Source organism: Pempheris klunzingeri, chromosome 23, assembly GCF_042242105.1.
Source record: "Pempheris klunzingeri isolate RE-2024b chromosome 23, fPemKlu1.hap1, whole genome shotgun sequence".
NCBI classification, from domain to species: domain Eukaryota; kingdom Metazoa; phylum Chordata; class Actinopteri; order Acropomatiformes; family Pempheridae; genus Pempheris; species Pempheris klunzingeri.
Window position 1 is genome coordinate 6254617 of NC_092034.1, and position 23863 is coordinate 6278479.

The 23863-nt window shown below is 42.4% G+C and overlaps 1 protein-coding gene across 1 annotated transcript; it reads left to right on the top strand.

Moving 5' to 3' along the window:
* The first annotated feature begins 3611 nt into the window (after positions 1 to 3611).
* Positions 3612 to 23228, top strand: slc7a8a (solute carrier family 7 member 8a). Its single transcript, XM_070854462.1, has 11 exons — positions 3612 to 4062; positions 9535 to 9739; positions 12720 to 12871; positions 18138 to 18263; positions 19192 to 19345; positions 19802 to 19925; positions 20129 to 20232; positions 20662 to 20758; positions 20924 to 21073; positions 21273 to 21450; positions 22194 to 23228. The coding sequence occupies exons 1-11, from the start codon at positions 3930 to 3932 to the stop codon at positions 22346 to 22348; spliced, it is 1578 nt and encodes a 525-aa protein (XP_070710563.1). The 5' UTR covers positions 3612 to 3929; the 3' UTR covers positions 22349 to 23228.
* The last annotated feature ends 635 nt before the right edge of the window (positions 23229 to 23863 follow it).

A 23863-nucleotide genomic window follows, 5' to 3' on the forward strand; every position in this document is an offset into this window, starting at 1 on the left:
CCAACGTATCATGTGTTTCACTTACTGAGGAGCAGATTGAAGGCAAAAAGCAGGTAGAAAGGGCAGTTCAGCCTCTGACAGTGTACATACAATATTGTCTTTTGGCTTTATCCTTCCTGTCCATCTTTTCCTCTGTCTTTGTCCGTGTCTCCAGGGTTTTAGCACGCACCCCCGAGACTTATCTCTTTGCTCCAATGGTCCAGTAAGCTGATCAAACACACACACACACACATCCAGCTAAAGATAACCCATTAATTGGTGGGACTACCTGTGATCTCTACAAATACTGACCCCTCCTTTAAGCTGTTAAATGCCTCCAGGCCACATGATCAGTAAAACCAGTGGAATATTACAGGCTGCTAACATTTTTATTTAGTGGGACTGAATATTAGCGACTGCTTTTACTGTGTTTTCACGGCCTGTCGAAGAGGGGGGAGCCAAATACAGAAAACTGAAGAGAGTTAACGTCCCAATGGGCTCATAGAAATGATGTTGGAGTTTGCTAGATGGCAGGTTAATAAACAGGAAGACGTGGCTAGGGACACGTGTTACTGCAGCTCGTGTGCTTGGTTGCTGATGAAAGTGGAGGTTTTTAGCCGACTGGGGAAGTCACATTCAAAAAATTTTTGAAAACAAAAAAATAATTTAATTAATTTATTCATTTTTTTGACTATTTTATAGTGATCAGAGTATTTTGCACTCAGTATATTATTCTACCCACCAGACCTTTATACATGGCAGTGTGGAGACAGGATTGAGCTTAATGTTGGAAAATAAACAAACTGAAAATACACGCTGACATATGAGTGTATTTAATCACCTGATCTCACCTTTTCATGTCCAAACAAAAGCTACGTGCTCCATTTCCTAAAGCTATTATCTAGTAATTGTTTTATCGGAGTATTTTATCCTGCTGTAATTGGAAATGATGTAATTAGAAGCAAGCTAATCTAATCAAGCAAACAATGCTGAATGGAAGCTGTTGAAGAGTCATTGTGTCTGATTGTGATGCCTTCCTAAAGGTACATTGATTAGCAGGAAGAAGACAACATACATTTTTGTCTTTTAAATAAGATTTGATTTGGACTTTTATTTAGCTGTGATCAATGAACAACTTCCATCATATCTACATCAAACTCAAATGCCGGTCTGACCCCAGAAACAACCAACCCTGATTCAGTACAGTGGCTCCTTTTTTCTTTATGATATGAAGAAGAATCACCACTTCAATCGAAGACTGGTTTCCCCCTCTCTGATTGTTTCCTTTAAGCCTGGGTAAAACTACTGTACAAGAGCTAAATTATGAAGTAGATACAGCTCTGAGTGTGGTTTAATAGTGGCGGGCAGTTAAAACGACCATCTCCCAAAAGAAGGGAGCTTTTTTTAAGGAAGCTTCAACCCTCGTGTCAACCAAGCAAAAACCTGGCCTGAACTTGTTCACCTACTTAAAAGGTCCTAGCTAGGTGCCAAAAAAATGTCAACAAACTGGCCCACTGACATGTTTCCTAATGGTCACGTGTGTGTACTGTGAGTGACCAGTGTATCATCGCAGTGTGCACCCCTTCTGATTCGGAACATTTACAGTCAGTCTTATGCTGCAGAAACACACTTTTCCAATGACTTACACTGTGCAGAGAGTCAAAGACCAGGATCTCGGTCAGATGTGGCAGATGTTTGGCTAAACTCTGCAGGGGAGGGGGGCGACACAAGCATGGCGGAGGTATTTTAGTGCAGTTAGAGTTTGTTGAGGTGATTCAGGTGACCTTGTTGTTCTGCCCACTCAGCACAGTACAACACTGGCATGCTCGGTTTTGCAGAGATTAGTAGCTGATGTTATGTAACTCCTGCCTTTTGTTCTGCGCTGGCTATCATGAGTCAACAGTTGTTCAGGAAGCGGCGGGGTCTCTCAGGTGAATCTGAGGTTTCTTGTGAAATCAAAGGAGAAACTCATAAAGCAGTGTGCAGGTTCAAGGCTCCACTGATTCCCCCGAAGGACGAACCAGCCTGCTCATGCAGATTTTCATACATTAAAATGTCGTTCTTTATGAATAAACCTCAGTAAATGCACCCATATTTACAGTTTAAGAAAAGTCAGTGATGTGAATGTTGGTACAGAAGATCAGTTTATTCTTTGGTGTTTGCTAAAGTCACACCAAAGAAAGCAAAATGTCAAAATGAATATGTTGTATATGGATTCCGTGGTGTAAATATGTGTATACCGCTCATGGCGCTCTGCCTGTTTAACTTTTACTCTGTTTTTGAATGAGGAAATAACATTTTCTATTTTGCTAAATGTCCTAATTTATTGGGAAGGACTCGATAAAACTGGAACTTTATAAGGAAGTCAAGATTTTGTTTCAACAAACATTGTATCATGTAATTTCCAAATAAAACAAGCATATCTGAGGCTTTATAGGAGATGATGAGGGGGGCACTGAGTATCCTCAGCAGGGAGCAAATATTTACATGCAGACAATACAGAACAAAGGACAGAAAACTCTTATTTTCACACTGAACGGACAGAAATCAAGAAATCACAACCTTCTCTGTAAGACTTTTTTTTTTTTTTGCAGGGTCACAGTCGGTCATAATGTCCCATCAGAGAGTAAAAGAGAAGTTGGCTCTGAGTCTGGCAGCTGGATTTGAGAAAAACAACCTACTACTAGCAGCATGGTTCAGTGTAAGAGTCCCTCTGAATGGGAATATAATGTATACATACAGGATGGAAACACAGCTGCAGCTTTGTGGAGTGCACAGCCAGGATTGACTTCTATGTCAAAGGGCTAAATTTAGACTCTGGCTGCTGCTGCATCTTGAATAATAGGTGTGAATGAGCGGGGGTCTCTGTGCTGTGCCTGTGGGTGAAAGATTCAAAGAATGAGGGTTGAATAAAGGAGAGTGAGATGAAGTGGGACAGAGCAACCTAAACGTGACTTCTCTTGCACCCATAAGCTGCCTTGTTTGGGGAGGGGGGGGGGGGTTCTGCATGTGGAAGGAGCGCAATGAAGAATTTAGAGGAACAGCTGATGGTTGGGGGGGGGGGGATAAAGAGATGGGAGGGTCTGAAGGAGGAAAAACAAGCCCAGCGACTGAGGAGGTGGGGAGGCGGAGAGAGGGCGGCGCTACTGTACTCATATCAAGGACACCATGTATATTTACTCAAATGCAAACTCTCCTGTTCAGGCCAAACACAGGTCGGATGTTTATGAGGCAGACCTGAACGACTTTACGAGACTTTTCTGTTTGGAGGTCCACTAGTGGAGCAGCTCCTGGTTGCGCGCAGAGAGGATGCTTTTGTCTCTTCAGCTCACACCTGGATCAAGGAAACAGTGAGAGCCTCGTGTTGATTTTGAGCTCCTTTTTGGTTGGTTTTTTTTTTTTCTTTTTTTTCTTTTTTGGAGCAAAATAAAAGGCGAAGTTATTTCCTTTTATTAGTTTTAGGGAACGCCACTGGAATATGCGCTTTTTGCTCGATAACCGGACTTGACGTGCGTCTAGATTGTCACCTGTAGCACCACCTGTGACACTGCAGGCAGGCTCCAGTGCGGAAAGAGGCACTTTGGTTGTCATCTGTGCTCCGATCTTCAACAAAGGTTACAGTTGCACTTGCAGGCAGGATTTTTGCACCGTCAGCACAGGAGACGAACACCCTGCGCTTATTTATTTGGGGTTTTTTTTTTTGCACATTTTTTGACCAGTTCAGAGTCTCTTGCTGCTTTCTGACAACCCTCGTCGTCACATCAAACAACCAACTTTCCTCATTAGATAAAGTGCCGCACGTTTGACTGAGCGTGGTTTTACGCACAAAAGGAGACGCTTGAGCCACTCGAGGGCACGAGGAAAGCGCACGGACGGCATCAGGTGCTGTGAGGTGGGAGAGAAGATAAAGACAATAAAAAAAAACCCGGCGGTGAAGAGCAGCCATCACAATGACAGACGGTGCGAGACAACGCAGCAGCACGTCGGGCTCCGCCAAGGATGCTGCCGGGGAGAAGGAGTCGGGGGGCGGTGTTGCCCTCAAGAAGGAGATCGGGCTTGTGAGCGCCTGCGGAATTATTGTTGGTGAGTCTAAGTGATTACTCATTCTACTAGAGCCACTTCTGCCGCATGGGTGTCCAGTAAGCACCATAACAATTCTGCTTTACCTCTATTGAGTGCAGCCTTACTCTCTGCAGCTCATTTATGCGTCTAAGACAGTATGAAAAGTGTGTTTGAGTGCCAGAGGGAGAGAATAGGAAGGAGGAAGAGTGTACACAGTGTAACTGCTGCACTGGGATCAGATTCCACCATTCATTACAGATTATGATGAACATGTGGATGTATTTTAACACAGAGTCAGTGACACTCTGGTGCATTGATGATGGTACCTGCAGCTGTGTGCACCACACCAGCAGCATTTAATCAGTGAAACTTTAATCAGGTGGTCACACTCACTCGTGTTGATGCTCAGAAGATTAGCCCACTCAGACCAATTTGTAGCCCTGCTCACATGACTGACTTGGACACAGCCAGATAGCTGGCAGGCAGCACCTGGACAGGACAGTCAGAGATCGGCCAGAATTTGCCATAAAATACTAAAACATTTAAGAATAGATTTTGCAACTTTGATAGAGAGATGCAGCTTTACCACTGATTTTGCACAAAAAGTTCAGTTTCACGTCACCTGCGATAACAGTTGAATTTCTTACGTAGCTCTCTGAAGTCTGAGAAAATAACCCCAGTATGTCAGTAGGGATCAGATTAATTTGCATTGCAGAAAGTGTAGGATCCAGCGTTTAATCCCACGTGTCTTCATCAATGAAAATGAATGATTTTTAAAACCTATTTGCACACGTAACAAGACAACAGATGTGAAACAGCAGAGGAAGTCAAGAAGCCATGTGTCTTTATACAAGGGCATCAACTAACAATTCTTTCCATTATCCTTTAATCTGCTGATTATTTTCTCGACTAATGATTAGTCATTTGGCTGATGGAATCTAACAAAATAGTGAAAACAGAAGCTTAAATCAGGAATGTCTGGTATTTTTGCTGAACAAATGGTAAAAGTACAATCAGTAATGACCTTATCTATATAACAATGGGGGTAAATGACAGAAATGCATCAGCAGGGCTGCACAGAGGCGGTCATTTTCCTTCAGTACAGACAACGAACAAGTAGAGACACAACCATCAGACGACAGGTCGATCGATACAAACTCAGGAGAGAAATATGGCACAGGTTGTCCAGGTGGGGTCCGGTGAGCAGCGTGTTGACCTTGACAGGATGAGGAGAGGGAACGGGGGATGACTCATTCATTCATGGGTTTCCACGGTAACGGGAGGAAAGAAGGGAGAGTGAGTGAGAGTGTGTGTGTGTGTGTGTGTGTGTGTGTGTGTGTGTGCACGTGGCAGGTCCCAAGAGAGAGAGAGAGGCAGACAAGAAGCTGGGAAAAGTGGGGGATGAAGGGAGAGAACAGTAGGAGAGACGAAGAGCAACCTTGGCATTAAAATGTTGCTGAGGAGGCTGTGTTCGCTCCCAGTTTGTAACTTACTCCCTAAATCCTTGAGGCTTTACTGGAAAGGCCTAATCACAACTGGACTGTTATAAGTAACTCAGTAAAAGAAGCTTTTTTGCATATTTCCAAGGAATTGCCTAAAATCTGACATCACTAAAGATCTATTAAATGCCTCGTTAAAATCCTAACCACACGCATGTTATCTCTGTGCATGCTGACGCCATCTTTTCTCTGTTGTAGCCCCACCCTTGAGTGTATCTATGCAGCAACATTCAGATAATTTAATCAATTTACTTATCGCTCTCTATTCAGCCGCCGACTACTTAGAAACAGATTGGCTTTTTTTTTATGGCCGTCCAGAGTACACATACGTTGGCGTAGTCACCAGAATACGTTGCGTTTCGTCCTTGACCAAGTCACTCGCTCAGCTCACACCGTCATGTGCAAGAGAGACGTGAGGTCAGGTGACTCGTCTGATCCCTTAGTAGTGAACTTGCCCCTGCTGAGTTTTTCCACGAAAAAGGGACTGAGCGCACGAGGACATCAAACTGTTTTATGGCCTGTTGTACAGTACAGGCATTTATCACTCACATGCACACACACACACACACACACACAAATCCAGAAACCTGCAAAGCCATGAATTGGGATTAGAAGTGAACTTTTGGCCACTTGGAAGAAGGCCCTGCCCTGATAATGCTGTTTTATTAGCTTGCCAGGCTTAGCTATGTCTGAGCTGACTGAAATCTATGTGTTTTGTAATTGAATTGCAACATAGATTTAAATTCACATCACTTTCATTAAATAGTGAGCTCAGTTTTATCCTTTTACAGTAGCTTTTTGTCTTTTTAAAATTGAATTGTACTGCAAAGCCTAAATCCTTAGCTGGGAGGCATAATGATGACACTGAACTCTTTTTTTTTTCCTTCCGCTTTTTACTAAGTGCCAACGTTCATGTAGGTGCTCTCTGTTAAAATGCTTCATTGTTGTAAACTGCTGTGGCGTAATAACACACACACACACGCATGTACGCAAGCACACAGGCCCGATGGGTCTGTGAGGATCTGGCTGAGGACCAAGCAGCAGGTGGCTGTTCGAACAGGAATTTAACACTGGGAGGAAATGCAAGAACTAATCTTACAGGGCTTTATAGAGGCTGATTAGGGTTATATCATAATGCTGCACACACATTTGGCTTGGCTTGGTACTATTCTGCTGCTGCTGCTCTGAAAATATACCACAGAACGAAACAGAAATGCTATTATAAAATCATGTATTATATTTCTAACAATAATTATCATATAATAGATGCGTCAATCTAAATGTGATCTCAAAGAACCTCAGAACTGTCTAAGACCATAAGAACAAAAATCTATGAAGTCTGAAGTGGAGCCCCGGCCCGTTGCTGTCAGATGACATCAAACAAAGAGAAGGGACAAAAAGGGGAACATAAATGTGCTCAGAGAGCATGTCTGAGACCAAGCCTCTTCCTTTGTGAAACAACAATCCAATATCAAAGGAGGATATCAAAATATCCTGTGGCAAAGGAGGCGGGGGCCTGCAGAGGTTTGTAAAGAAATATGGGAGACGTGGACAGATGTGATACAGTTCAGGTTTTTTTTTTTATCCCCTGCTTCTTTAAGTTGATCTAAACGTGCAGTCGGACTTGGATCGGGGTCCCCCTTGGCCCCTTTTTACAGACAAAGGGATGTAAAAGCGACCACCAGCACAGGAAACCTGAAGAGATTCCACATTAGTCAGCATGTCTCCCACACTGTGCAGTGATGCACATGACATGAACACACAACAAGCACTCTTACATAAAAGTGTGAACTCATTCAGAACCTTCACAATAAGCTTTATTTACTTCTGTAAAGTTGTCCAAACCGGTTGCAAAAACACACCGTGGAGTTTGTAACGGAGGAAAGTGCTGAGTCAATGCATGGCTGCATTTTTTTTCTCTTTGGATGTCAAATGTCACACACCGATGACCTCTCCTGCCATAAAGATGTCAACATAATCAGGGGTGTGATGGTGTGTTTGATGTCTTTTTTTACCTTTTACCTGCAACTGGAGTTACATAAGTGAGCGGCTGTCCTCACCCCTCACACTTGATGCATCTGGAATCTGTTAAAGCTGAACAAATTTGCATGTCCTCGTGCTTTCAGTCGAGCACATGGTTTGGCTTTATGCTCAGATTTCGCTTTAGATTTAACGTACGCCAGAAAGCAGATACAGTGTTTTTGCACCGCGACAGTTTTTCCTTTAAGTGCTGAATGTTGTAATATCAACATTTCCTCAAGGTGGTGTGATGATTTTTAAATTATTATCTAATCTGTTGGTACTTAACTTAAAAATCTACACTTTATAGTAGTTTACGTCAGTACTTCAGATGGACCAGTGTCTGCTACTAAGGCCCTCATTGCCGGAATTGACCCGAGACATGAGTTGCAAGCAGTAATCGGTTTTTCTTCTCTGTTGTACAACTGGTACAGAATCCAAAACACCCAAAGATGTTCAGATACATAAAACAGAAAAAGCAGCAAATCATCCATTTTGAGAAGATGGAACCTGCAAATATTTCCAATTATTCCATAATAAAAGATGTAAATAACCACTCCACTGTTGTCACACTATGCTGGATTTATTGCTATATGGAGTATGTTCATTGGCAGTTGTAGGAGGAAACATGATCTGCACACACACTTCATTCAGCCATCCAGGCAGAATGTGACAATGTCATTCACACCTTTGACTTTTGTACTGTTAAATGCCACTCAGTAAACCTGTTATGATTCAAAACCTTCAACCTTTGACACTGACACCTTTTTTATTGGCTGCCGGGTTCACGCACAGTCCACCCAGTCAGCTGAATCTGATTGGAGGCTCCAGACCTCCGACCTTGGCTTTGTCGTGGCCTCATCGTACAGAAGTGAGTCAGTCCGGAGGCTCGGGCGGCTTCTTTCATGTTGGACCAGAACCCAATCGTCCGTCCTTCCATCTCTCAGCTCCTGTGTAAACTGCCCTGCGCTCTGATGCTCATTGAAGCTGTCAGGACATTATTCTCCCCCCTCTACCTCTCATCCCTCCTCCCTCTTTGCACTCTTTCACCTCTCTCTCTGTCTTGCTCCATCTCCTCATAACTTTTGAGGCAAGTCAGCAGATTACAGTTTCCCACCTTGCCTGGTGGCTGAGCTGCGTCATCTCTGCTAAAACCGTGCTCTCTCTCCCTCTCTCCCTCTTTTTTTTCTCTTTGTCTCTCACTTTCCACCCATGACCTCAGTCTTTTTCCTGCTCATTTTGTCTTTTTCCTGCTCATTTTGTCTGTCAGCCCACATTACTGTCAGTGGAAGTCACGCAATAACTATTACAAGTGAGCTTTTTGTACATTTAGAGGACCTTACCAGTGTGTTTGGAGGGTTTAGCTCTCGAACTACAAATAATGTGAACTTTTGCTGAAAGAATTTAATTATACAGAATTAGATTTTTTGTTTTAAAGTGGTACTCAAGTGTTGCACTCACAGGAAGTGGACTGGAGTGGAGATGTCCTGAGTTATATTCCCTAATATTTGTCAAGCTCCAAAATGCTAGATCCTACAATTCCCATAATGCAAATGGTTTGTATATTTTTGATTCCCTGCCTGGTTAGTGCTCACATATTTCTCACTCCAATCTCGCAATTTGTAATCAGAACATTCCCTTTTAAATGTGAGGTCTCAGGTTTCAAGCTAAACTAACCTTTTGACTATACTTGAGTTACAGTACTTGACAAAGACACAGAGGACAATATACAACAATTTCTTTTCAGGCTGAGCTGAACCTTCCATGGCAACTAAACTGATCTTGATGTGTGAAAATGGGGGAATGCCCCTTTAAATGCACTTTAAAAAACCCACTACGTTAAAAATGTGTTTTTCTTTCATCTCTGCTTAACCACACACAATTTCCCACAACACTGTTGACGGCGGCCTCTTTTTCAGTCTGTACTGACACCTGACACCTGACACCTCTCCCTCCCCCCTCCCCCCTCCACCAGGTAACATTATCGGCTCAGGTATCTTCGTCAGTCCGAAGGGGGTGATGGAGAACGCCAGCTCCGTGGGCGTGGCTCTCATCGTCTGGATCATCACGGGCATCATCACCGCCATAGGGGCGTTGTGCTACGCTGAGCTGGGCGTCACCATCCCCAAGTCGGGGGGAGACTACTCCTACGTCAAGGACATCTTCGGAGGGCTGGCCGGGTGAGTGGACACGAGACATTCTTATAGACGATCGGTCATCTACTCGAGGGGGTGTTCAGGTTCAGGTGTATTTTCATAGAATATTTAACTGACATCTAACAATGAAAAGAAGTTTTTAAGAAAGATGGAGTATGTGCCACGTGGAGGAAACCACCATGGGTTTGACTTTATGTACTTCAACATGACTTTGGTGATTTGTCCTCACTGCAAAAATGTTTCTTACAGCTTGCATGTTTTTTTCCTACTGTTTCATATTGGTCTTTAATATTTAAAGGACACAGCTGTTATCATTTTCTTAACCAATGACAGAAGTGAACGCCTATTTTTCATAATAACCATCCCATTTTTGTAAACACTTGATTTATTTAACTTTTCACTTTCGAGAACAGACATTTCTACTGATTCTCAGGTCACTACAGTTTGATAAACCTCCAGCTGACCTGGGCAGAAGTGCTGTCTATTAAGTGTATGACCCAGTTTCCTAAAAGACGGGGCCTCCCAGACAATTAAAGTGAATTTGACATGGATTTACGTGAGCATACCAACATGTCTAGATTCCTCTCTTTATCCCGGAGGATGAGTCTGTCGATGTAGGTCAGACATCTTGATCCAAAGCAGGGGGTCTTTTGCTGGTAGTCCAGCGCAGAAGTCACAGGTAATGAAACAATATCAAACGAACAATTACAAAACGGTTTCACATCCAGTCAAAGTGACTCCCAGATCAGATCACACAGGTCAGGCTGCTGTGGGATTTTTCATCTTTGTGAACTGGTTTAGAATTTCTTCTCAGCCACCAGCCCTCCTCCATTCATCCATAAATGGTTAGCTTTAAGGTAACAGCGCTTAGAGTAAACGCTTGGGAACCATGCTAGGTTAATTTCCTAGCAAAACAATATCGTTTGTTGGCGTAGATTTCACACACACTGTGCCTTTGCCCAGACTGTAAACACAGATTAGACCATTGTTTTTTCAACTATCACAAGGATAGATATTATCAGGGTATTCTGGGAGAGGAATTCAACCAGACAAAACAGCCAATGATTGTTTTTGTCCCTTTGTACAGTAGCTATCAATACACATCAATGAAATTTGACCTCCAGAGACTTTGTAGTTCGTAGCTTCAGATGCTCGGTTTGAAGTGTTGGGGCCACACCGTTTCCCTGTGCCCTCCGTCTACGGTAAATAAACTGTGTTCAAGGGCTGTTTGTTTTTGTTGTCCTGCTCCTTTTATCCCCCATGTGTGTGTATGTGGGCGTGGAGGGGCGGGTGTGTATAAGTCAATAACCATCAGTGACAGAAATACTTGCGTCGCTGTCGCAGCTGGGCGGAAGCGAAGCTCGTAGGAAAAAGGGAAGAGCTCGTAAAGTTTTACGCTCAAGCACGACTTGAATGTACGACGCTTCGAGTACAAAGGCTCTTTGTTATGCCAGACAAATGAAACGTGAATTCTGATATTGTGATATATAAAGATAAATATCACTCATCGAAATGGACACTTCAAATGTAGGAATATAAGGGCATAAATTAGTTCATTTCTATCATTTCTAATAGTCCAAAGACAAGAAACACTGGGCCACATTCAGATAAACATGTCAGACTTTTCTATTCAGAATGAGCCTTATATTAAAGGGAGCCCACTGATACCCAGCTAGAAATAAATCTGCAACGGCTCTTATCACATTTAAGTAATTTTTTAAGCAAAAAAGCCAAGAAATTCTCACACGAAACCAAAAGAAAAAAAAGTGGGGTTTAGGTAAGAGGGATATTGTTTTTAATGGAGAAAATAAACAGCAAATAAATACAGAACAAAAACATAAATAACAAAAACAATAATTATTTCCAGCTCTAAAAAGTAGTAATACCACAAAATCCTCTACTAATAAAGTATTTAAGTGTATTCTAGTGAAAGTACAAAGCTACTATTCACTGTTTATTCTATAGCAGTGCATCATATGATCTGATTTTTATCATGCATTTAACATGTGAAAACCAGTTTGAAAGTAATTAGTAACTATAGCGATCAAATTCAGTGATTGAACTAATTATTTCCCTGAGAAGTGCAGTGGGGTCGGAGAATAAATTTGCCCAAAATGTAAGTAAAACAACTAAAGATGAAAGTATAAGTATAAAAAAAGTACACTGGGTGTCAGTCAGCATTACCCTGCACTCAAAGCCACATTTTTACATTAAACACACACATTCCAGAGAGACACAATCCCGTTAACGCAGTCAGCTGTAATGATCCCTCTATAAGCTTTTAGAGAATTTCAAGGAAAAAACGCTCGCCTGGTTACTCCTGCTACACTCAGTTAAACCCTCACACACACACACACACATCCCCGTACCCCCTCCACCCCCGTAAATCTGTTTGTATAGCTCCAGTGACCATCTGTGTCACTACTGACGAGGCCAACTTGTGTTGGCTCTCAGGTTAAAGATGATATTGAGCCTTTATTAAAAACGATCCATCAGTGTCAGATCCTGTCCAGATGCACGCATGTTTTTTTAAATTTATTTATTACTTTTTATTATTAGATTAAATTATCTTCTCTCTAAGAAAAAGGTCATTTTACAGACAAAACGATTGTGTAAAATAGACCCTTACTCGTACCACACTGATCTATTAATATCAGTAATGTGCTGCCACGTTGGTGCGTCATGATGTTCCTCCGTGACACATGCATGAGTGACTGTTAAACCGGTAACCGGCAAATTTTATGAGTCTGGGTTTCGGTGGAAGGTTTAAACTGCTACTACTGTAGTTTCAGTGGCTTTTCTGCCCTGACACAGAAAGACTCATTCTGGGGAAATCCCAGATGCTGACTACTAACTAACGACATGGGTTTCCCCCTTTGCTTTGTCCTCGGCACTGCGAAGAATTATTATTTCAAATGTTTTAATCTACCAACTGTTGATTAATTGATCAAAAATGGATTTATGTGTTGGTAACCGTGCCACCCTCCCTCCTTTTTTGTCTCAGGTTCCTGCGTCTGTGGATCGCCGTGCTGGTGATCTACCCGACCAACCAGGCCGTGATCGCGCTGACATTTTCCAACTACGTCCTGCAGCCTCTGTTCCCCACCTGCTTCCCGCCAGAGAACGGCCTGCGTCTGCTTGCCGCAGTCTGCCTCTGTGAGTAAACCAGTCTGACATCCCCAGTATATGTGCAGGGTAACAGTTCTTTAACTCACCTCAAGCTGGTATTCACAGTATACTAATTCATTATCATGGAGTTGAAGAGCTTTCCTTCCCAAACTAGGCTCGATTCACTGAAATCTGCCAGCTCAACATCTGCTAGTAGATAAATACACAGCACCTGTTATGTATGTTGCCTGTGAAACCAATATTTGGGGTCAGATGTATGTGTATGTAGATGTATGAGCAGTCTTCAATAGTCACTCCCTCTTTGTTCTGTCTCTCTTTAGTCAAAGCAGCCGCTTCAGTTGTATCCCCCTCCAGTGAAACCGGTCTCCCTTTGTTGACTTAAATGTACAACTCAACATACAAGAACAACACTGTGACGCATAGAAACATGAGAGAGAGTGAGAGAGTGAGGCACATTAAAGGAGTAGTTGTATTTTGGGAAATATGAGTCCGATGAGAAGGTTGATACCACTCTTGTGTCTATACATTTATATATATATATATATATATATATATAAAAAGATATCTTAACACATTATATCCCATCTGTTTATTCTGTATATGAATTTAAGTGTAAAAGCCATAATACACTGTTTTACCTTGAAATGGCATATTTGAATTCCAAGAGTTTAAGAGATGCTGGTAGGTAGATGTTGTTGGACAGAGACAGGCTAGCAATTCCCCCCTGTTTCCAGTCTTTGTGCTAAGCTAAGACAAGTTAAGCTAACTGGCTGCTGACTGTAGCTTCATATTTACTGCACAGCGATACAAATGGCATCGCTCTTCACGTCTAACTCTGGGCAAGAAGGAAGGAACATTTGAAAATGAAATAAAGAATTTGTTTAGGAGAACATATTTATGATCATTATATATTATTTTATTATTAAATATTATTTATATTTATAGTCCTCTTAATAGTCTTGAGATCCCTGAGATTTAGCCTGTGATCCTTTAGGTTATTTAGAGGATGACATGAGGAAGATGATACCGCTTGGCAACCCTGTCTCCTAGACATTTGAATGTGTTTTGGCGGAAACATAATGCCCCCAGGATTACATCCACTAGAGTGTTATTTCACTTTTGGTGGTTATGATTAAACAAATGACTGTCTTATTAACATAATTTCATGGAGATGGGTTTGCACTGAGAAACATTCAACAAATGAAACTCATTTTTTCCTCAGAAATACACTTTTCTGATGAACTAGCTAACAGCGTTGACTCCACACCGATTCAGTTTTGATTACATGGAAACAGGAGTGCAGAAATACAGCAAAATGACTCAAAGTTCTGAAATGAGTGTGCAGGATGAGACAGCTTCAAATGTTGGAAAAATGAAAGCCTGCACTGTAAAAGTAGCCCCTATTTAGTGTAGCACAATACATGAGAGCAAGATTTAACATTAAAGCACACGTTCTACTGCAACAGCATTCGCTTTGTCGGTTACAGTTGGTCACAGATTGGCTGAATTGTGACTTGATTTACAGAGTTTATGCCGCCGCCTGTCACCGCTTTCCCCCTTTTGCTATGACACCTTTCCTGTGATTGAACCCTCAGTCAGAAGTCACCAAAGAAAAGGAGGAGAATGAGCGATAGTGAAGCAGCTAGAGGAAGACAAATGGATAGACTTGTTCCCGCTGACATGACACTGGTTGATTTGAGTCCTTCTACAAAGTTCACACACACTGGCCAAATACTGCAGGCAGCCTTCAAACAAGCATGGACGCCCGGAGAAGAGTGTGTGTATTGTTTGTGTGTGTATACAAGTGTGTTTGTGCATTGCTATGAAGAAAACCTTGTTGAGGATTACAAAGCAAGACTGTTCTGTGTAAATACCTTAATCTGACCTGTCAAAAAACATCCCACTTTAAGATTTCCAAGAGTATTTCACAATCACTGCTTTTACTGGCAGCTGTAGCTGTTGTTGAATCATCACTAAATGCTTTTTTACATGGGAGAAGATTGCAGGAAAACAACTGTGTCCTTTATTTAAAGTTCTCCAGACTTAATTGCGTAATTATCATTCCGAGTTAAAATGGAAACTTTTTTTTTTTGAGGGGCCAGGCGTCTTCAGCAGAGAGATGGGATCTATCAGTCCCATCTATATGTGGCCAGGACGCCTACCATCACTTTTTAAAATATGCTTTCTCCTGTAAACTGATTGTTTTCCAGAGGACGTCCTGTGACATGCTGTTCACTGGCAGATGGGCTCAGCTGGCCGCCCTCTTTGGCCTGACAATGTGAAAACTTCACTTTCCAAAGGCATGCACTGGGACACATTTGTACTCGGTGAACTTAATTACCTTTGCCAAAGAACTTGTGCTGATCAGTCAGCAGGACACATCAAAAACATTTAATCAGATTTCAACTGGCCGGAGTTACTCTAGTTTATGCAAATAGGCCATGCCTGAGAGTGTTTGACAATCACTTATGGAACAACTGTTAATCAAAATCTCTTTTTGGGCTTCTCCAACTGTGTTATGTGCCCAATTTGATAAAGTTGCACTGGAATTTGCTGGAAGACGTTTGAAAAAGTGTTCTGCAAGTGAAAAAACACAAGGTCTGCTCTAACAGCTTTGTCTTAAAGGAAGGGATTTCAGGAAGATAGAACATCTCTTCTGTTCCTCACATAAAATCTAACTTTCTACAATCTTTTACTTACTTTTGACATATTCTGCTAACTAACACGCAAACAAAAAGAACTGAAAACAACAACTCCAGCGGAGATAGTACAGCCGTGTGGGAGGTCTGCACTCTCCGAAGACTTCGTAGCATTTTTGTTTGGATTACAGACACATTTGACCTACATTTACCTGTCTTTCTTGCCCAACTCCCACGAATGCCTTAAAGCAAAATGTGCTGACTTCTGAAAAGAACGGCTGACGTTCATAACTCTGGTTTGTTGCTGAGCCACTAGAACGATGAAGTTGGAGAGATGCTGTCGGGCAGCTTTCATCAAAAAGTGAACTTGTTGAGTTTCGTTTTTTTTTCTTTCATAGTTCGAGTTTTTGTCTTTGCTTTGCTGTTGTTGTTCAGTGGAAAAGTGGGTGAGAGGTTAACTGTTTCTCCTCAACTCTGAAACTCTGATGTCATCCTTGTTGTTTATGGCGGCAGCTTGTGTGGATCTGCTTCTGTGATTTCCTAAATATGGCCCCTTACTTAATATCACAATGTGCAGGATATAACGTTACTTATTTACCTACAAATCCAGCTCGATTACGTTACAGTCCAACCAGACTCCGCCAGTCGCTGGCAGGTCAAAGGCTTTCCAAGGTGTACCATTTCAAAAACATGCGGGGGGATTCTCCCTGGGGTCCGTCTCTTCCCACAGATGGCAGAGTGCGAGGTCATAACTCTGTCTTGTTTTCCAGCAGGCTCATACTTAACTCAGCAAGTTTCCACACACATTTTTTGTATACTCAGCTTACAGACAGCCGAGCGGCCCCATAGCTCCCTGGTTCGGAGAATGTGTCCTCAGGTGTTTACTCGCAGCCTGCCAATCAGCAGAAAGGAGAAGGAGGAGACACATGTTGTTACTGAAGGCTGTGCGTTGGCGAAGGATCTTCTGGTTCCTAAAACAACTCTGTTTACTGGTGGTTGAGCAAAGAGGTTCAAGATGTATTTTCACATCACGGGGCTGCATGAGGCTCAGTCAGTTGTATTTTAGTTCATCGTGCCTGTTTGTATGCGCGTGCAGTACACACGTGTGTGTGTAGTTTCCTCTCATTTCCTGTGGGTTTTTTTTGGGTAGCAGCAGCAGCAGCTCTGTGGCCTCACCACAACTCTACTTCTGTCTGCTGCAGTAATTTTATTTACAAAAAAAAACAAAAAACCCAGGAAGTTGAAGTCATGACTCCACCCGTGCGCCTCAGGCACCTTAAAGCACAGACCCACCAACCTAAAAACATCACAAACTTATGCATGACAACTTCGAACAAGTCCAGTCTGCAGACCCCGCTCTGTGCACTCGTGTGCCTGTGTGTCTGCATCCAATACACACATCTACTGTATGTGTCACTGCAGACCCATGCATGTCCGCTCATGTACATCTGCCTGCGTTCCCCGCGGTGACGGAGTTACTTAATGTGATGAACTTAATCCCGCAGAGTCAAACAGGCCTATTATTTAATGGCACCCTATTGGCCTGAACCCGCTGGCCTGTTGTAGCCAGCAGCACAGATCAAATCCATTATCTTTGTCTGTGTTAGAGCAGCCTCAAGTTGAAGTGAGTTGAACGACATTTTGGGGCTTCATTAATGCCACATGTGTGGAATTTGGTGTAGAACATTATTAAGAGCACACGAAGGACTAAACAACCATTAAAAACATAATAAATGTATTGATCTGCCGTCTTTATCCATCACTGTCAAACTCAGTGGACTTGTGACAAAATCAATACACCCAGATATGTGAATATTTTTCAATTGAAAACAATGCATTAAACCTGTTAACGTATTGAGGAATAATAACATAGTACTACTAACCGGCAATTGCTCCGTACTGTATCATTTGTGTTTATTAAAACTGAATCACACGACCATGTGTGAATATCAAATACCTGCAGTACTCCAGAAGAAAACACAGCCACTGCAGGTTGGACACGACGGGTCAGAGATAAGGGGTGAAGTTCAATACGATGATGCGGCAACAAAGTCAAAGTTCCCTGTGGTGTTAGACGTTGAGACACGTCACATACGCTCAAGGGTGCAGCTTTTTTTTTTTTTTTTTTATCTTTCTCCATTCACTGGCTCTGGCGAGATCCGTTCACTTCCCATCGTGAAAGCCACTGACCTGAATTCTCGTTTCTCCCAGGGTTATGAGTGAAAGTAACCAGTTTCGTAAGTTCCTTTTCTCATGGGGAGATAATACTTGTACCACAGCTACAAACGATGCAGTGACAGCTCTTTTACAAGACCAATAAAACAGTACATAAACCTCTATCTACTAAATTCACTCTCTAACATAATCATTGCCCAACCTTTCAGTACAGTCAGGACAAACTCAACATTATTCAAACCTGAAAGGCTGAATTTTGGTAAGAAGACCTACAGAATCTGATAAAATGGTACATTCATAAAAATAAATGGTGTGTGAAATCATCACAGAGCTTAAATGAAGAGTGGACCAACATGGAATAATGTGATTTTACTCACATTTAAGCCACTTAAGGGGAAAGACAACGTGGAAAACTGAACTTTAAGGTGTAGAATAAGCAACTGACTCTGTGTTTTATTGTGTTTTTTTTGTGCATCCAGTGCTGCTGACATGGGTGAACTGCTCCAGTGTGAGATGGGCCACCAGGGTGCAGGACATATTCACCGCCGGCAAGCTGCTGGCCCTCGCTCTCATCATCATCATGGGCATCGTGCAGATCTGCAAGGGTAAGTTTACCAACCGCAATCTGTGCTCCCTGAACGCATATGTCCATCACTGATCCCCCTTAGTCCGGCGGTTTCTCTGTGTGTGTTTGAAAGTAAAAAAAAAAAAAACACACACATGCACACCCGCGGTCAATGGGGACATCGGGGATGGTATAGACCCCCCTGCGGACGCCACAGGGGTCAGTGAGTTGCTGGGGCCCTTTTGGTTAAAACTCTCACAGCTAATATCATCACGCCTGTGTGGCTTTGCTGTCACAACATGGCCGAGGGCCAGTTGTCACAGGGGCCACAGAGAACAGGCTCCTGTAACAACAAAATTGGCATTTGTGTGCATGTGTTTGAAGATAAATGAAGAGTTCGGTGGCTGATTTGACGGGAGACTTTAGGTCATATATGAGGGGACTGTATGTGAAAGTAGAAATACTTTAATGCTCTCTGAAAACATGCCTGGAGAGGGGATTTCAGGAAAAATGTAATGACAATGGGGAAAGAAACCGTGCTCCTAAAGAGCATGGATTATTTAGACACTTGCCCCAAGCATAGCATTTGATGATTTCTCAGTGGGAACCCTGGAGATCACTGTGGATTTTACATTTTACTTTACAGGGATTTAGCAGAATGTCTTTTACAACTTGTTTTACGCACACTGATTGCATTAGATGATGGTTTTCAGCTGGGTTTCCTCGCAGTAAAGCCCAGACTTTAGCGGAAACCAGTTTGTTTACGCCCACAGCAACACAACATTAGCAAACCGAAACAGAAAAGATCAGAAACTAACCCACTCAGTTTGGTAAGTGCATACAAATTTACAGAAAACCCCGAATAAACAGGGCGATTTTAACAGAAAAGGAGGATAAAGAGACCACTTAATAAACTCCTTCTGCTGAAAATGTCACCACATCTTTTGCATTACCTTCTCCACCTGTAGGAGAGTACTACTGGTTGGAGCCAGCCAATGCCTTTGAGCCCTTCCAGGACTACGATGTGGGCTTGATAGCCTTGGCCTTCCTACAAGGCTCCTTCGCTTACGGAGGGTGGAACTTCCTCAACTACGTCACGGAGGAGCTGGTGGACCCCTATGTGTAAGACACTTTATTCTGTCTCTTTGATTTTGTTGTTGTGCTTAGAAAGCCTCCTTCCCCCAGCACTGAACAGCTCACTGCCATAGATATATAGCTGATTTTAAAGCTGCTTGGAGCTATTTCAGTAATTAGCAGTCGCATACCGACCAAGCTTCCCAGTTTAATCCCTAAACCTTTTCGTTAAAGCGCTCTTAAATTTATTCAGCATGGGAGACATTCCGACTATCATTCCTCGGGTCTCGCCACCGAGCTAGAAACATTTCTGGTAGCATAAAATGGTTTATTTCTTCATTTCCTCTGCATTTTCTCCCCACGTTTATTATAACCTTGGTATTCATTAATACCTCCCTTAAGGTACAAGTTTTAATTTCCTACTTTAAATCCCCCGCTTTGCTTCCTTCACTTTAGCTTTTCTCCCCGTTCTCTCTCCTAAATGCTGTTTTTTATCGTCTCCAGGAACCTCCCTCGTGCCATCTTCATCTCCATCCCCCTTGTGACCTTCGTTTACGTATTTGCCAACATTGCCTACGTCACGGCCATGAGTCCCCAAGAGCTGCTTGCCTCAAACGCTGTCGCCGTGGTGAGTAGCTCATGCAGCGTGACGCAGGGTGGCCCACGTGGCGTCATTCCAACACACACCTCCAGGAGTAGAATGACTCTGCCTCCCTCTAGTGATCCCTGCTGGTCAGATGCGTTAGCTGATCCCCATTCATTGCATTATAGTTGTGAAAACATTAGAAACACGATGAAGTAAGCATCTAACCTCCCTCTCCTCCATCCCAGACGTTTGGTGAGAAGCTGCTGGGAGTCATGTCGTGGATCATGCCCATCTCTGTGGCTCTCTCCACTTTCGGGGGAGTCAACGGTTCCCTCTTCACATCCTCACGGTTAGTTCCTTGTTAAAACAGCCAGTGCATGTTTATTTTCAGGGTTTTATTGCCACCAGGGTAAACTAAAAGCAACGTCATGCAATGAACTTTAACTGGTGCTCATTGTGTACAAAATGTACAGAGTTGATGTCTAGTGTCTGACCTGCAACATACTCTAAGAGTACTCTTCAGACTCTTCAAACTATTAACAATAAAACGAACATCACTCTTTGGTCAAACTGATCACAGCCCATAGACATGCAATTATTGATTTCAGCCTTTTTTTTTAAAACTCACAGTAATTTGTTTAATAGTTTTTCTTCCCATCGTCATCTTAACTCTCCCCATAAATCCATTCCGAGCCTTTCATTTTCATCATATAATGCTCGGGTGTACTGCAGACTTAAATACTGCATAGGCATTAATCTTCATCTCTGTATCTCACAGATTGTTCTTTGCTGGAGCCAGAGAGGGCCACCTCCCCAGTCTGCTGGCCATGATTCACGTGAAACGCTGCACCCCAATCCCCGCTCTGCTCTTCACTGTGAGTACTGCTCCCACCGCCCCCCGTCTTCATATTATCTCCGTCAGATTTCCAGTTTCAATCTGTTTGAGCAAACGATCAAGACGATCAAAAGCAGCATCATGACGAAAGGTGAAGCTGCAAACATCTTGTGTCTGACCGTCCTTACTGTTCCTCATTCCTCAGTGCCTGTCCACCCTGCTTATGCTGTGCACCAGCGACATGTACACCCTCATCAACTACGTGGGCTTCATCAACTACCTCTTCTACGGAGTCACTGTCGCTGGGCAGATTGTCCTGCGTATTAAGCAGCCCGACATGCACCGACCAATCAAGGTGTGTTTATGTGGTGTTTTTGCCTCATTTTAGCTTTAGTTAATTCTACCTACAAGCTGCCATAAACCCTCTGATAGCTGCTCTCTAGTGGTGCAAAGTGAATATGCAAAAATGACCAGTACTGCATTATATTCAAAAGGGAGAACCCACCAAATGGTCGTCTCTACACGAGTGTAATAAGCTTTGTTCTCTCCTCCAGGTCAGTCTAATATGGCCGGTCATTTACCTCATCTTCTGGGCCTTCTTGCTCATCTTCTCCCTTTACTCCGAGCCGGTGGTGTGTGGCATTGGCCTGGCCATCATGCTGACCGGCGTCCCCGTCTATTTCCTGGGAGTCTACTGGGACAACAAGCCACAGTGCTTCGACGCCTTCGTTGGTCAGTTATTCTCTATCAGTTGTGAAGTGTTTTACATTTTTACTAACTATAAATTCATTATGTCTCGCGAGGCAAGTCTACAGAATGGGTCAGACATTTGGGGAACTTCGCTTGATTGCTTTCTTTCCAACAGTTAGATGAGAAGATTGACACCACTCTCATGTCTGCGCGTTAAGATGGAGCCACAAGCCAAATAGCTTAGCTTAGCATAAAGACTGGAAGCAGGTGGAAACAGCTAGCCTGGCTCTTTCCACAATTCTAAATATATGCCTGAAAATCAGTGCCGAAATCAGAAATGTGACAATTTGTGGTTTTAGAGGGAGTTGCGTGTTGTGGTTGTTGTTGGTAAGCAGATTTTTGATCAAGCGAGACAAGCTGCTTCCAGTTTTTATGCTAAGCTACGCTAATCGCCTCCTGGCTCTCACCTGAACGTACAGATATGAGAGTGGTATCGTCGTTCTTCAATTCTTGGCAAGAAAAGTGTATTTCCTAAAATTTCGAAGTATTCTTTTAACACAGCACTTGGCTTTAAACACAAAGTGCTGTGTTAATGACAATCAAAAATTGTGAAATTTGATTGAATTTTAAATATTTGCCCTGGGAAAGATTAATCTTGTCATTAAAAAATTGGTTAAATTCCATATATTCTAAAAAAAACACACAAACTACATGCATATTGTGTCATCATCAGAAAACCCATCACTGCCCCCGTCATAAAACTCTTTGTCGCGCTCCTCTTACAGATAAGATGACGTACCTGGGCCAGAAGTTCTGCGTGGTGGTTTATCCGGCCATGAGCAGCAGCAGTGGGAGCGGAGATGAAGGCGAGGAAATGAAGGAGGCCCGGTCTCCGTTGTCCAAGGGGGACGGAGACAACCACAAGTCAGCGGACTGCTAAAGCACACGTCTTTATCTCCCACCTGCCCCAAAATAAACAGGCATACGCACACACACACACACACACACACACACACACACACTCAGACGTGGGTGCGCACACACTCAAACACACAAACATGCAACACAGTTTGTAGTGGATTTACTGATCAACACTCGTGCCCCCACACTTTGTATTTAATATTTTTATCCAATGTATGAATCAATAATTTCAGTGCCAAATGTAGTGTGAAATGTGTAGAGTATTACGACCTCAGACTTTTCCGTCTGGGGTCCTTCACTCAGTGCAATAAAGAAAGATCAGCACCTTCAAACTCCTCAATACGTGCTTAAAAAGACACATCTAACCATCTACTAGCTCCTCCACACACTCCCTGCACACTCCTTCTGTAAGAGCATCATTTTGTAGTTTTTTTATTTTTATCAAAAGACTCTTACTGTACTGTGATGGCTACGCAGACACGTTTTCTTTGTTTTGTTGTACTTTTTTTTGTTTGCTTTGTCATCCATTCAACACACCAAAGCTTTATCAAAGCAGAAAATCAGATTCAGATCAAGTCATTTCATGTCGTGATGTACACTAAGTACTGTTTTTTTTTTAAAGGTGACTGTAATTCCGAGGTGTTTCTCTTTTTTTGTAATTGTTACAATTGTTTATATCATTTGCCTTTGTTGTTATCTTAGTTTTAATATGCTAAATTTAGTCTTGTCGATATTCTTTTTTTCTAGTCAACATCATATACATTGGGGCCTTTTTTTTTTTTTTTTTTTTTTACTCATGCAACCGTGGAGGTGTACACCTGAAAGCTGATGTGTGATCTGTACTTTGTATTGGTGAATGGTGCACAGTCTTTGTTAATTGTCTTAATTAGGATATATTCTGTATTTGCGTGCCATTACACCTCTGTTTTGACTTATATGAAGAGATGGTGAGCCCTCACACTTTGGGGTAGTTTTTAATGTTCATGGAAGCCGTTTTTTTGGAATCTTTTGAAAGTTTTGGATTCTTGTATGAACACTACACAGATAATTATCCTGTTAAAACTGCTAGTCCAGCATGGACACAGATGAAGTTTTCACCACCACGATTTGCACTGTTGAAGTGCTAAATCCCTGCACCGACACATGTGAATGCCTGTGTGAAAAACAGTTTTTAAAAAGATATGTTTTACTGCAGAAGTATTTTTGTAGCTTATCATCTAGCTGTGTTTGAGCTTTATTTAGGGTGTAGAAATGAGAACTTTGCATAAAAAACTTTTCTTTTTTGATTCATACAATTCACTAGAAGAGTTTTAGTGCAATATTAGTACAGCAAAAAACTGAACATGCCCCCCCCCCCCGAGTGAACCCATTCTGTGTTAATGTCTGGTAATAGTTATGTATCTCTATGTTATTATAACAACACTCCTGTCTTTCTATTCTCTGTTAGTGTCTCAGGGCATCCCCGCTGCCTTCTCCTTACAAACACTGCCTAAAACCTCCAAACCATGAAAACTCAACACATCTGTCTGATTGC